The sequence below is a fragment of the Triplophysa dalaica genome, chromosome 17 (assembly GCF_015846415.1).
Source record: "Triplophysa dalaica isolate WHDGS20190420 chromosome 17, ASM1584641v1, whole genome shotgun sequence".
Taxonomy (NCBI): Eukaryota; Metazoa; Chordata; class Actinopteri; order Cypriniformes; family Nemacheilidae; genus Triplophysa; species Triplophysa dalaica.
In genome coordinates this window covers 10,116,719-10,130,477 of record NC_079558.1, presented here as the reverse complement: position 1 = coordinate 10,130,477, position 13,759 = coordinate 10,116,719, and the positions used below count along the sequence as shown (strand labels likewise).

Here is a 13,759-nt window from a genome sequence, read left to right as displayed (position 1 = left end):
TTACCCAAAATAACACTTATTGTTTAACTTGCTAGATTTACTTGTTAGTTCTTTTGCTTTTTATCAGAAAATATCAACAGTGACTCTATATTTGCGTGTGCAGGATGTTAAGTTTGGGCCACAAAAGCATGCATTGCGCAGTTATGTTTGTTTATGTTCATTTTTTTTGTTTGCATGTTCTGTTAGAGACTGGATTGGATTACTTCTATGCTTCCAGCCGACAGAAGGGCCATTGAAATGATAATGTAACCTTTTACCATCTGGGCTGTTAAAGCTTCACCAGGATTATTTTAGCCACTGCTGTAAATTGTACTCACATATTTGAAATAGTCAGTGCGGTATAAACTATATTTCAACATAAAGCATTTTGTGGATTTTTTAGTGTATCTCACACTCATATCAAATCATAAGTCTCACTACACTCAAACTCCACCTGCTGTCACATTATCAACTGCAATGCTCTGAGAATACATTTATTTGCATATATACATAAAGTATTTAAACATAGAAGCAATAATCAAACTTAAAGTCATTTAAAAGCATGAGCAAAATATGTCATAAATGTAAGTCTGTTGCGTTTCCAATTTGCAAAAACATTAAATGTAGTTTATATAGTTGTATAGCTAATATACATATCAATCCCCAACTACACTTATTTTTATCTGATTGGGCACTTGTGTTCTTGAGGGTTACTGGCATCACCCACTAACAATTACATCAATAGCAATGGCAATGGCACATTTTGGGTTATTGCAAAGAAGAGTTGAAAAAGACTTTACATCTATACTTCTTGTAGATACTAATTGTTGGTTTATCATGCATCGAAATACATGTTTTTAATAGTTGCTTCATTTATTTCATTTCATTTTCCAACCCTCCCAACTCCCCCAAGTGGTCATGTTGTGTATTTGCATATTATTTGTGCATTGACTTGTTTACTCAGCATCTTTATTTATAAATGGAAGCAATAAAACAGACCAATGCAGCAGCTCTATAAACGACTTGGACCAATCGTATATTAGGTCATTATTCCAGATAAATCTGATTCAGTTTAACGTGTCCGGTCCATAAATTATTATTATAATTTTTTCCAATACATTTGGTAATGCAAAAACGAGACGAGAATCGGTTAGTTAAAAACGACTGTGTTGACTTGGGTGCATTTTTAAAAAAAATAGACGCTTATGAGCCAGTTGAATGGAAAACTGTAAGACCATCATTTTCGATGGTCTTCTAACACCTGCTTCGTCTGGTGTAACCTTCCGCGCGGGTCTATATTGCTGTCTAAATATGACAATCACTGATTAGGACAACACTCCCGATACCCTGTCTCACTTCCAATAGACTGATTTGAAAGTATACAATTAAAATGGTAATGTATATAAAATACAAGTTTTCACAAAACTAGAAATAGATAGGTACAACGGATTGATTTTACACCCTGCACTAAATTTCATTCGGTCGAGCGGAAGTTCATTTAAACTCCTTCCTGTCCCCTTGCTGGTAAGTTGGTGCTGTTTTATTGGGAGTAATTTAGCAGTGTATATGCAAAATGAGCGAAAAAGTCTGATATTACAATTTGTGCGTGATAGAAACTGCATAGGATATTTACACTAATTCGGGTAAAATGTTAAAAGGTTGAGTTCTGCGTGACTTTATTGTGACTTGATGCATGTTAGCAGGCGGCTAGTCGGTTAGCGACAGCGGGCTCTTTGTAAATGGCCTGGCGTGCAGCTTGCGTACTTATTAAAGCACAAACATTTTTTCATTTAGATGCGTTTAAATTGTTTTCATCTAAGCTTTTTAACTGAGGAAATTATTAACCTTTTAACGTTAGATGTTATGTGCTCGAGCGCATCATATTTCGTCAGTGAGCGTGACTGCAGTAGGCGTGTTGTTGCAGTTTGGCGCGCCCACCGCTTCCTCAAAACTAACGTTACCCATTAAGTTATACGCTAGACTTTGTACGGCATTGGTCTGAATGACATTCTGTTTTATTTCTTCTTTTGTGCATTTGATATTTAATATAAATGTAATGAATTGAAAGCATTTGTTATGTAGTGTCAATGACGACGTTGTATTGGACACAAGGGCAAGGATTCTAGGTTCTTCAAATGTGTGTCAGCCTGTTATAATGAATATTTCAGTATCAAAAAAGTTTTTTATAAATATTGTGATTAAACTGTTTTGACTGCAATGGTATCATCATAGTGTACTTAAAAGTGCGATATTATTATAGAACGTGAGTTTGATAATTCAGTATCTGTATTTGTGTGTTAAATTTGTCAAATGCTCCTCAATTGCTTTTGTATAATACTTACATTTATGCATTTTATTTCAGCAAAACTAAAATATATTCATCTGGTAAATTAATATATATATATAAAGCGTTCTTAAAGATCATCAGGTCCCTGTATTATAATGAGGTTATGCACAGAACAAAGTGATATTTAGTTTCCCCTTTGTGTTGACTCTCTTAAATAGACGGCATGAACTTCTACTGAGATCAGCGCAGACATCAGTCTGCCCCAATTCAGCGCAATCCTGTCTATCCCGGCCGCCACCATGTCCTTTGTCCCCACCCCGAGCCCCACGGTGGTGGATCAGACCACCCTCATGAAGAAGTATTTGCAGTTTGTGGCGGCGCTGACTGATAACAACACACGTGAGTGTGTTCTATTTTGCTTAAAATAATTTTTAAATGTTTTCTCTTGTATTATCTACGTGTGTTAGTACATATATAAATGCGATCGACCGTTTAATGTATGGTGTACATAATGGGCTTTGTTGCAATACACCTGCGACGGGAGATGGGTTGAAAAGTAGTTGCTCATGTGCTTGTGAACACAAGATGCAGTAACTCACAGTCTCATTTCTCCTTTTAAACATCAGCGGATGAAACCAAACTGAAAATGATGCAGGAAGTCAGTGAGAATTTTGAGGTAAGCCCTTATGTCCTATACAAAGCTTGAGATCCAAGATGGTAACCTCACATGTCTTAATTTCTATTATTTTATTCTCCGCAGAATGTAACATCCTCGCCACAGTATTCAACTTTTTTGGAGCACATCATCCCTCGTTTCCTAACATTTCTTCAGGATGGAGAAGTGCAGTTCCTTCAGGAGAAACCAACGCAGGTGTGTTACTGCTGAAGTCATATCACTATTCTTCATTGAGCTCCAATTCAATCAAACTCGGGTGTTTTTGTCTTTTTTATTTTAGCAATTAAGGAAACTTGTTTTGGAGATCATCCATCGAATACCAACTAATGAACACCTGCGGCCTCACGCCAAAAATATCCTCTCTGTCATGTTCCGCTTCCTTGAGGTCAGCTTGCTTTACCGCCTTTGGTATATTTTTTAGACATGATTTCTAGATTGTGACAAGTGACTTACTAATGAGTCTGTTCTCTTTGACACTATTTCATGTTGAATAATGTTACATTATTTTGTGTTGTCTGTTAATTTCATATACTTGATTTTTTTTAGTTCTTTTAGTTTTATTATTGATTCTGAGTGAGTCAGAGACACTGAACGTCTCCTCTGTATTTCATCTTTCAGATCGAAAGCGAAGAGAACGTCCTCATTTGTTTGCGCATTATCATTGAACTCCATAAACAGTTCCGTCCACCGATCTCTCAAGAGGTGAGATGAAGCCCTCTGGCACTCTATTATGCAGGACAGAGTTTGCTCTTCCATGTTTTAATATAGTTTAATAAAAAGCACTCAAGACTCCCATCTCTTTTAGATTAATCACTTCTTGGACTTTGTGAAGCAGATTTACAAAGAGCTACCTAAAGTAGTGGTAAGCAGTTTTTATATTAGGTCACTTAAAGTATTTGCTTATGTTGGGCTTTTACAATTTTTTAAAATAATATTTTCTTTCTGTCAGACAAGATATTTTGAGAATCCTCAAGTTATAGCAGAGAACACAGTGCCGTCCCCTGAGATGGTGGGTATGATCACCTCAGTTTTGGTGAAGACCGCGCCAGAGCGTGAGGACAGCGAGACCCGGACGGTCAGTACACACAGTGTAACACATTACAGTAACCTAAATTATCTCTGAAGTGTTGAGAAATATGATCAGCAAAGACACAATGATGAGAGCGATGTGCTTTAGTCCAGAGAATGGTACTGTATGTGTGCTTGTGTGCGTGTGTGTGTGTGTGTGACAAATGTACCAATAATCCTGGGCGCTGAAAGTAAAACTGATAAGATCTGAGTGTCTGTATGCTGATATAATTTGCATTAAACAATTATTATTTGCCTGTATTATAGTTACTGATTTGGACCATTGGTTTGCTTTCATTGAGTCTTTCAATGCAAATATTTAGTTATATTTACAGTTTATAGACGATAGAGGGCGCCAAGTGCCTGCTGTAGATCTTCTGTCCACAGGCTTTTATCAAGTGTAGTGTTAAAATTCTAGTCCTTTTCTCTCAACACCACTAGAAACGGTCATGTATGTGTTAAAAGAAAAATGCATGGGATCGTTGTTTTTTTGTCTGTTTCCTCAGCATACCATAATCCCCCGGGGTTCGCTGTCACTCAAAGTGTTGGCAGAGCTGCCAATCATCGTTGTGCTCATGTATCAGGTGAAGGCTCATACAAACATCCATTTATGATTGACTTAATGCCAAACATCCTTTTGTAAAAGGACAGTGGGACATTTGTCTCCTTTCAGAAGGATGTTTTCAACAATCCATAAACCCTTCATGCCATTATTTGAACACAGGTTGTCAGGTTAAGTTTTTGTCAGAAATCAATTTAGATGTTTTTGTGTTTCGGAAAAGCTGAGGCATCTGCTGGATATACAGTTTTCTGAATTGTTAGTAATCAAAATACAGCTTTTGTTTTACCGTTTTGACATTTAATGGGCCAGCAGGTTGTTTTTTGCATACATTTAGAACCTTTAAATATCACTAGAAATCAGACACTGAACATGTGCCAGACATGATTTCGATATATGAGATGTCTTAATGTTTTAATTTGTTGTTATAAGGAAGTAATTATTGCTGTTTAAATAGTGCAAATCTTATAAAATGCTATTTTCACACTAATTTTTTTTCTGTCTGATGTCTTTCCTAGCTGTACAAACTGAACATTCACAACGTGGTATCAGAGTTTGTGCCCCTTATCATGAACACCATCATGCTGCAGGTGTCTGCACAGGCTCGGTCAGTGACCCCTCGCATCTCTTTGAGTGTGTGTGCACGTGTGATTGTGTGGGGTGTTACATCACTAATGCATTGAAATGGCTTATGTCAATGCTGTTTAACTTGTGACAATTAAAGTTTCCCTTTATTTATGTCAACAACAGGCAACACAAGCTCTTCAACAAGGAACTTTATGCAGATTTCATTGCCGCTCAGATTAAGACCTTGTCGTTCCTCGCCTACATTATTCGCATCTACCAGGTAAACTAACACAGGCCTTAATAACCAAAGATCTAGCTTGCTTTAACTAGTGACTGATCTGAAAATGTGTGTTTATACGTGTGTGTCAGGACTTGGTCGGGAAGTATTCTCAGCAGATGGTGAAAGGGATGTTGCAGCTGCTGTCGAACTGCCCCCCTGAGACGGCTCACCTGCGCAAAGAGCTGCTAATCGCTGCCAAGCACATCCTAACCACGGATCTACGCAGCCGTGAGTCGCCCCTCGCAAAATATTTCGCAGATTGTTGCCAGCTAAGATAATCAAAACGTCTGCTATTGTAGACACGGCTGCATCTACTGTTAATTATGCAGCCGAGCTTCATGGGGTGCCGCTTTGATACGTAACGGCGGCATTCTCTTTGAGCATCGCCTCCCGATCAATAGCATTCGAGAAGAATCTGATACACTCTGCTAAATCATTAGTCCTGTGGAGAAGGTTAAATGAATCAATGAGAAACTCACTGTTGAGACTTGGCATTGATGTATCTCATGGTTCTTGGGGCCTTTCGCTGTTGTGGTGGGCTTCAGAATCGGCGACGGCATCTGATGGCGTCTGTTTGTGTTGCAGAATTCATTCCATGCATGGACAAGCTTTTTGATGAGTCGATACTCATTGGATCTGGATACACTGCAAGAGAGACGCTAAGGTAAGAATGCAGATTAACCCCACTCATGTCAGAACGTAGATTAACCCCACTCGCGTCTTTGAAGCTCATGCAGGTGCGAATAAATCTGTGATGGATTCCAAACCTAGACAATGTCAACTTGACAACTTGAGTCATCGTAGGTTTGCTTTAGATTATAAAGGCTTTTCCAGAAGTAGAAACTTAATTTTAGCCATAGGCCAAAGACGTCATGTAGTTTTCATAGAAGCTATCCCAGATTACATTGCGTCAAGATCACTGGAAAAATCTATTAATCAAAATCCCGGAATGATGCAAAGAGGTATTCATTATTTAATGTTTACTCTGTATTGTATAATCTCTGTTTAAAAAGTTGCTGTTCATTTTAAAATGCTGGCTTTAAAGACAACAAATTATGTAGAGGCAACTCGCTAGGTTTTGGACTGAAGTCATAGATGTTGGTTTTGTCATCCCTCCCTAACAATACTCTCTGTACTGCTGGAGGCCACTATCTTTTTCCTCCCAAGTTACTGGCAAAAGCAATTGGGAGCTAAAAGTTGGGTTTCCATCAAGGGCAGCACATCAGAATTGATAGTTAATGGTGCGTGACTGAGCTGAGATGCCCCACTGGGCAGAGGAGATCCAGGTGTCTATCTTCATGTGCCAGGTTCTCCTGGCGCTGCCCACTGTCTGTCTCCCGGCCCCAGATGTCATATGCCTGCCAACATCTCCCACTTTTCATCCACAGCTCAGCCGTCAGCCTTCAGCAGGCAAATTTGGCGGGACTCTAATGTGTCAAAGTCATTAGTATCGTTTATACTGAATCTTTGACTCAACCTCAACTAAAATCTGACCCAAGATAATAACAGCAAGAGTTATTTGCTTTATAGGCATGTTTGTGATCCTTGTTTGTTTTTAGTTGTTGGGGGCATCTTAGAAGCAAACATTTTTTGCTAACACAAAGAGTCTGTTGTTCACTTTTTAGGCCCTTGGCATACAGCACATTAGCAGACCTGGTCCACCACGTAAGACAGAACCTGCCGTTGACGGACCTATCCTTGGCTGTGCAACTGTTTGCAAAGAACATCGACGACGAGTCACTCCCCAGCAGTATTCAAACCATGTCCTGTAAGCTGCTGTTAAATCTAGTGGACTGCATCCGATCCAAGAGCGAACAGGAAAATGGCAATGGCAGAGATATTCTCATGAGAATGCTAGAGGTGAGATGGGTTACACTGTGTGTTTCTGATCTTAATTGTCACAGTACACAAAAGATTATACCAAGGTGATCCGATGTGTTCATTTAGACGATTATTTGATTCCTCCAGGTCTTCGTGTTAAAATTTCACACCATTGCACGCTATCAGCTGGTGTCCATCTTCAAGAAGTGTAAGCCCCAATCAGAGATGGGCGTCGCTGACCCAGGGGCGTTACCAGGAGTTCCAGCCACTCCCACTGTAGCTACGCCCGCATTGCCTCCACCTGCACCCACGACACCTGTGACCCCTGCTCCACCTCCAGCCACGGCCTTCGATAGACCTGGGGATAAAGAGGACAAACAGACTTTTCAGGTGTCAGATTGTCGCAGTCTGGTGAAAACCCTTGTATGTGGAGTGAAAACCATCACCTGGGGCATCACCTCTTGCAAAGCTCCTGGAGGTGAGACGGATGTACCTAGAGCAGTGGTTCTCTGGTTTAGCCATGGGACCCACATTTTCCCATGGTTATCAAGCCGCGACCTACTTTTTATACTAAAATACTATCACAAATTTGTGACTAACTTTTGGACTAACACTAATGAATGAACAGTCTGTAAGTTAAGTTAAGGCTATTTAATAGCAGTCCTAAACTAGTTTTTTTAATAAAATTGTTGGTTTGAGCCACCACCGTTATATAAACATACAAAATAATACAAAGTGAAAATAACATGTTATTTTGGGGTTATGGAAACAAGAGTTACTATGGTGAATACGCAATACTAACATGAACTGTTAATGAAAGATAAATATATGAATATCATACCTACATGTAAATCCTTCCCAGCTAATAAGCGTAGTACATTACCCGTTATAAGAATTTTAGGTACTTTACTTTAATTTCACAAGTTGCATGCCGTGATCGTTTCTTTTGCGCTTCAGTGAAGAAAGACTTTTATTTGCTTAAAAAGTCGATAGAAACGTTATAAAGTTATTAAGAAAATAACGATAGAATAATGACACAGGCATGGGACCGCATTCATTCGTGCACGTCTTTCAAAATTATTAAATGAAAACATAATGTCTCGCATCAGGAAGGCATTTTGATTCTTGATGTTGTTTCTTGGACTGAACACTGTACACTTAGACTGGTCAGTATTCCTTTTGAATGACTGTGTGTTTGCTTTTCGTTTTGTATCGCAGAAGCTCAATTCATTCCCAACAAGCAACTCCAGCCTAAAGAGACCCAGATCTACATCAAACTAGTCAAATATGCCATGCAGGCCTTGGACATCTACCAGGTACAACCATCCGCTGATGCGTCATATAGACTCACTTAGTTTGCTCAGATCAGCGAGCAAAAGAGACCATATTCAAAGTACACATGTTGCTGAGAATTACAGTCTACAGATTATCACAGAGCCAACCCCCTTTTGGCTAGGTACAGATTGCTGGCAATGGGCAGACGTACATCCGTGTTGCCAACTGTCAGACGGTACGGATGAAGGAGGAGAAGGAGGTTTTGGAGCACTTCGCTGGGGTCTTCACCATGATGAACCCTCTCACCTTTAAGGAGATCTTTCAGACCACCGTCCCGTACATGGTGGAGCGGATATCGAAAAACTACGCCCTACAGGTAATGATGCTACTGAGGCATCAGAAATAAAACAAATTGCCTGATAGGATTTAATGAGTCATGAGCAGCTTGCAAGTCTAATAAAAATAGCTTATTTCAATCAAACATTTAATGCATCATTTCTCTGATGTTGATTTTTCATATCCTAAAATGGGCCTATAACGCAGAATAAAGTTTACAAGTGTGCCTATTGAATAAATATGTTAACAATTGTGATTATTTGCTTTTTTATCCATCAGATTGTAGCAAATTCCTTCCTGGCTAACCTGACCACCTCTGCACTTTTCGCGACAATTCTGGTTGAGTATCTTCTGGAGCGACTGCCTGAGATGGGCTCCAACGTAGAGCTATCAAACCTCTATCTCAAACTCTTCAAACTTGTCTTCGGCTCGGTTTCTCTCTTCGCTGCGGAAAACGAACAAATGCTCAAGGTGAGCCTTTCCTCGATGTTATGCCAAATACATATGCAGAGGAAAGGCCAATAAAGACCTATATTGTCTTTGAGTCAGCTGAGATACTTATTTAGAGTGTGAAGAAAGTAATTCAGTTTTCAATCCTCACGGCTCTTGCGACACTGATATCTAACGCCTCCGTGGCAGTAGCCTTCCGTCATTAATTTTAATGCGTTCTGTGAGCCCTTTTGATGAGAAATGACACTTGTGCATGAGATTGACAGGAAGGACCAGAGTGAAGGTCACTTTGAAATACTGGAATTGAACAGGCTTCTGTAGCTCTATTCCTTAGAGCCATCCAGCCCGACCCTCGCTAAAATTGTTATCTAATTGTGTTGAAAAGGTTGTGTTTTAGCCAAAGGTTTTTTTCTTTGCACAGCATTGTTTCATACTTTACAGCTTACTGTATTAGACTTCTACATTATTGGGAAGTAAATTTGATTTATGAGTTGCAACTTTTATAAAATATACAAGTTAAGTTTTCTTCAGAAGGATGATTGAATTTCTCATTCTCTTGTAGCCTCACCTTCATAAAATAGTGAACAGTTCCATGGAGCTGGCTCAGTCAGCCAAGGAGCCCTACAACTACTTCTTGTTGCTGAGGGCACTGTTCCGCTCTATAGGCGGAGGTAGCCATGACCTCTTGTACCAGGAGTTCCTGCCTCTCCTGCCTAATTTGCTGCAAGGTGAGCAGATGACCGACTGTAGGGTGCTTCAAAATGAATTGAAATATTTGTCATGATAAGGAGTCACTGACCTTAGGCATGTTTAGGTTTGAACATGCTGCAGAGTGGCCTTCACAAGCAGCACATGAAGGATCTGTTTGTAGAACTGTGTCTCACAGTTCCTGTGAGGCTGAGCTCTCTTCTGCCGTACCTGCCCATGCTCATGGATCCACTGGTGTCCGCACTCAACGGTTCTCAGACTCTGGTCAGCCAAGGGCTGCGAACTCTGGAGCTCTGCGTGGACAACCTGCAGCCTGACTTTCTCTATGATCACATCCAGCCAGTTCGAGCGGAGCTGATGCAGGTAAAGCCACTGAAATTGGGACATCTAACACATCTGAAAGTGGGTCTGTGCGGTGAATGAAGTGTTTACTTTTGCAAACAGGCATTGTGGCGAACGCTTCGTAACCCAGCCGAGACTATTTCCCACGTGGCTTACAGAGTGCTGGGCAAGTTTGGAGGGAGTAACAGGAAAATGCTGAAGGAGTCACAGAAGCTGCAATACGTAGTGACTGAAGTTCAAGGCCCAAGCATCAAGGCAGAGTTCACTGACTGCAAAGCTTCCATTCAGCTGCCCATGGAAAAGGTGATGCTTCTTTATTTTCATACAGCCAGTGTTTCATTTGAATGTCACACATGACAAATGTCATAAGTTAATTTGTTTACCCTATTCTTTTGAATCTCCAAAAATCTAATATATCGTAAAGTAGTCTATGTGATTCTGGGGGTTTATACATGTCTTCTAAAGTGAAATGATACGTTGGTCCACCAATACACAATATATTCCAATTTATAGGAAAACGTATAAGACTTTGAAAGACAAACTTTATTTTCGACCTGTCAGCTTTAGTAAGACGTTAGAAGATTTGGAATTACAGATATCGGTCAATAATCGGTATCGGTCGAAAGCAATTTTTCCACTATGGGGTATCGGCCGATAGTTTAAAAACAGGGCAGATATATCCTGTCAATCAAAAGAGGTCATAAAATACAATGAATTTGTGCTATGTGTATAGAAAATGTTCAGCAACATGACCAGTTTGATGTTCAATATTAATTGTCATTATATGAATCAATACCATTCAGAAATCATCCGGGTATCGGTATATTACCAATTTCGATCATTTAGTATCGGTGCATCTCTATTTGGAATCATGGGTGGCTTTTATAAAACATTTCCCTTTCCTAATTAATTGGTAAATCTGATTAACTTTTAGAAAGTCACGTTGTTCTGAAACAACAAATGGTTGAGAAAAAAAAATTTTTTTTTGGCTGAACTATTACTTAATTCATATTTAATAGAACATTGCCAACACTGTTGAAAAATTGTAGGTTGGGCGAAATGAGTTCTTGCACAGACTGTCCCGCAAGGCTTCTTATAGAGCCATACGAGATTGTCACGTTCTCCGAAACGTCACTTTTAGTTTCAGGCTTCCTCAGCAGCCATCTCTATAAAAAGAAACAAAGCCACTTACTTTAATGTGTCAATTTGCCCTCAATATGCGTGTGTGTGGGGGTTAGAAGAGCGATTCTCGTGTAATGAATCCTTGTCAAAGAGGAGTGTGTGTGCAGAAAGACATCGTCTTCCTCAGGTAATTAAATAGATCATCAGGCTGTAAGATGTGCTCATCTCCCCCCACACCCCCCCAATCAATCTCACCCCGCTGCGCAGACGGGATTATTTACTCCAGCTAATGGCCCTTCCTGCTGCTCCTCGCTGCTTGGGAAAACAGAAACTGTCATTTCTGTAATCTTGTTCACTCCGCAAAGATGGATGCCGCCGCCATTGCGCCGTTGCCGCATAATTTCATTTGCATGCGCCCTGCGGTTGCCACAGGCATCAGCTGCTGTTTACAGCAGCCCGGAGTCTGGCGATATGTGTTTGGACAGGCTAACACACCAGCCTCGCTCTTCATAACTCACACTGTCCCCCACAGGACTTTATGCAGTTGTGATCAGTTTGTATAAGACAATGCTGGTGCGGTTCGATTTCGTTCTTCCCCCTTTCCAGGTGGTTTGTAAATGAGAGTAAATACAGCCGAGTTCTGTAAAGCTCTCTGCAAATTTGCTGCTGTCGGAGACAGATTGTCTTCAGTCAGGGCTGATGGTGCTAGCATGCTAAGTCTCTCGCAACCCTGCGTGAACGATTGATTAATCTTCGTTCTCGTAGTCGCCTTGGAGATCTCGCCCGTATTCATTTGATTTGCAAACATCATGGTTTTAAATGAGGAGAATGAAGCGTGTGCTGAAGGCCCGTGACTCCACTGCTGAGGCCTGGAGCATTTGAAAAATGACACTGCTCGTGTAGAAAGGACCTCTCGGGGATTGAACATGTGTACAAGGTTATGTGACATTTATAATGATGTCTCAACAAGGCAGAACAGCTCAGGACCCTTAGGAATTGTAAAACAGTGCCGTAGCACCAGGTATGGCCCTCGTTTCCTCAGCTCGTGTGTCATTTGTTTCACCTTTTTCAAGAGCACAGAAGTATCAGGAGGGAGATAACAGATCTCCTAACGGGTCCTTCGCTCCGAAACGACCTGCTGCCTGTCAGTGGTCACGGCATCTTCAGTTCTAATTCATCACGACAGCTCTGTGTTTCTGGTTTCTCTATTCTCGAGCGTCAGTAATTAGCTCATCTTCTCCCTCGACGTGCCCCGCCACTTTAGCTTGTCTTTTTATAATTTCGGGGTTGAAGAGGCTTCCAATCACTGCTGCCGAATGTTTTAATGTGTGATGGGTCTTTAAGTGTCATCTCAGAGTATTTCACTCAAGCGTGCAAGTTGAGTACAGTTTCAATGTGCAACGTAACTTGTAAATTCTTGGAGAATTTTTGCAGTTTAACTGGTCACGTTTGGTTTTTTTTAATCCGAGTCATTCGGTCTTATGCTATTTAGAATTTATTTTGTTAATAGGGATATTTGCTCTATGTGTGTTTACTGATGTTTTTCTGGTGTATTTAGGCTATTGAGACTGCACTCGATTGCCTGAAAAGTGCCAATACTGAGCCGTATTATAGACGGCAGGCCTGGGAGGTGATCAAATGCTTCCTTGTGGCCATGACCAGCCTGGAGGACAACAAGCATGCGCTTTACCAGCTCCTCGCACATCCAAAGTAAGACCACCACTTAAATACCGGTTTATGTGTTCTATATATTTATTTACTATATACAGTTGTGGACAAAACGTTTATCTGGGGGGGAGTGTTTGAACAATATTTCTATTTAATGTAAGGAGACTCAACGAAATGGACAACGAAGCTGATCCTGGACAGGGCTTAACCCTTGTCCCAGACTAACTTAAATGTTGAAATCTTGGTTGAATGTATAAGTGCAATTATTTTGTCTCAAGATGCACATAATGTTTTTAAAGTGTGTTTTTAAAAACAACGCAAATGTCCTAATTTAACCAAGGCCTAGTCCTGTCTTGAAGGGATAGTTCACCCAAAATGAAAATTCTGTCATCATTTACTCCAGTTGTTCCAAACCTGTATAAATTCCTTTGTTTGGTTGAACACAAAGAAAGGTATTTGGGGTTGGCAATTTCTGGAACACCATTAACTACCATAGTAGAAAAAACACAAAATTTGATATTTTGAAGGATATAGGAAAACAAACAGTTTAGAGCACCTTTGACTTCCATTTCAATGTTTTCTTCTATGTTAGTCAATGATGGCCCAGAAATTTCAGTTGCT

At 40.2% G+C, this 13,759-nt stretch overlaps 1 protein-coding gene across 1 annotated transcript in view; it reads left to right on the top strand.

Moving 5' to 3' along the window:
• The first annotated feature begins 1,484 nt into the window (after window positions 1–1,484).
• The window catches only part of trrap (transformation/transcription domain-associated protein), a 72,170-nt gene continuing 59,895 nt past the window's right edge, over window positions 1,485–13,759 (top strand). Inside the window, exons 1-22 of the mRNA XM_056770842.1 lie at window positions 1,485–1,503; window positions 2,485–2,665; window positions 2,893–2,942; window positions 3,027–3,137; window positions 3,223–3,327; window positions 3,561–3,644; window positions 3,748–3,804; window positions 3,892–4,017; window positions 4,517–4,594; window positions 5,088–5,176; window positions 5,320–5,416; window positions 5,506–5,644; window positions 6,002–6,080; window positions 7,042–7,276; window positions 7,385–7,715; window positions 8,456–8,553; window positions 8,694–8,888; window positions 9,128–9,319; window positions 9,861–10,026; window positions 10,113–10,369; window positions 10,451–10,651; window positions 13,029–13,180. Of these exons, the coding sequence (XP_056626820.1) occupies window positions 2,566–2,665; window positions 2,893–2,942; window positions 3,027–3,137; window positions 3,223–3,327; window positions 3,561–3,644; window positions 3,748–3,804; window positions 3,892–4,017; window positions 4,517–4,594; window positions 5,088–5,176; window positions 5,320–5,416; window positions 5,506–5,644; window positions 6,002–6,080; window positions 7,042–7,276; window positions 7,385–7,715; window positions 8,456–8,553; window positions 8,694–8,888; window positions 9,128–9,319; window positions 9,861–10,026; window positions 10,113–10,369; window positions 10,451–10,651; window positions 13,029–13,180 (2,942 nt within the window). The 5' untranslated portion in view covers window positions 1,485–1,503; window positions 2,485–2,565. The remainder of the gene's footprint in view (window positions 1,504–2,484; window positions 2,666–2,892; window positions 2,943–3,026; window positions 3,138–3,222; window positions 3,328–3,560; window positions 3,645–3,747; window positions 3,805–3,891; window positions 4,018–4,516; window positions 4,595–5,087; window positions 5,177–5,319; window positions 5,417–5,505; window positions 5,645–6,001; window positions 6,081–7,041; window positions 7,277–7,384; window positions 7,716–8,455; window positions 8,554–8,693; window positions 8,889–9,127; window positions 9,320–9,860; window positions 10,027–10,112; window positions 10,370–10,450; window positions 10,652–13,028; window positions 13,181–13,759) is intronic.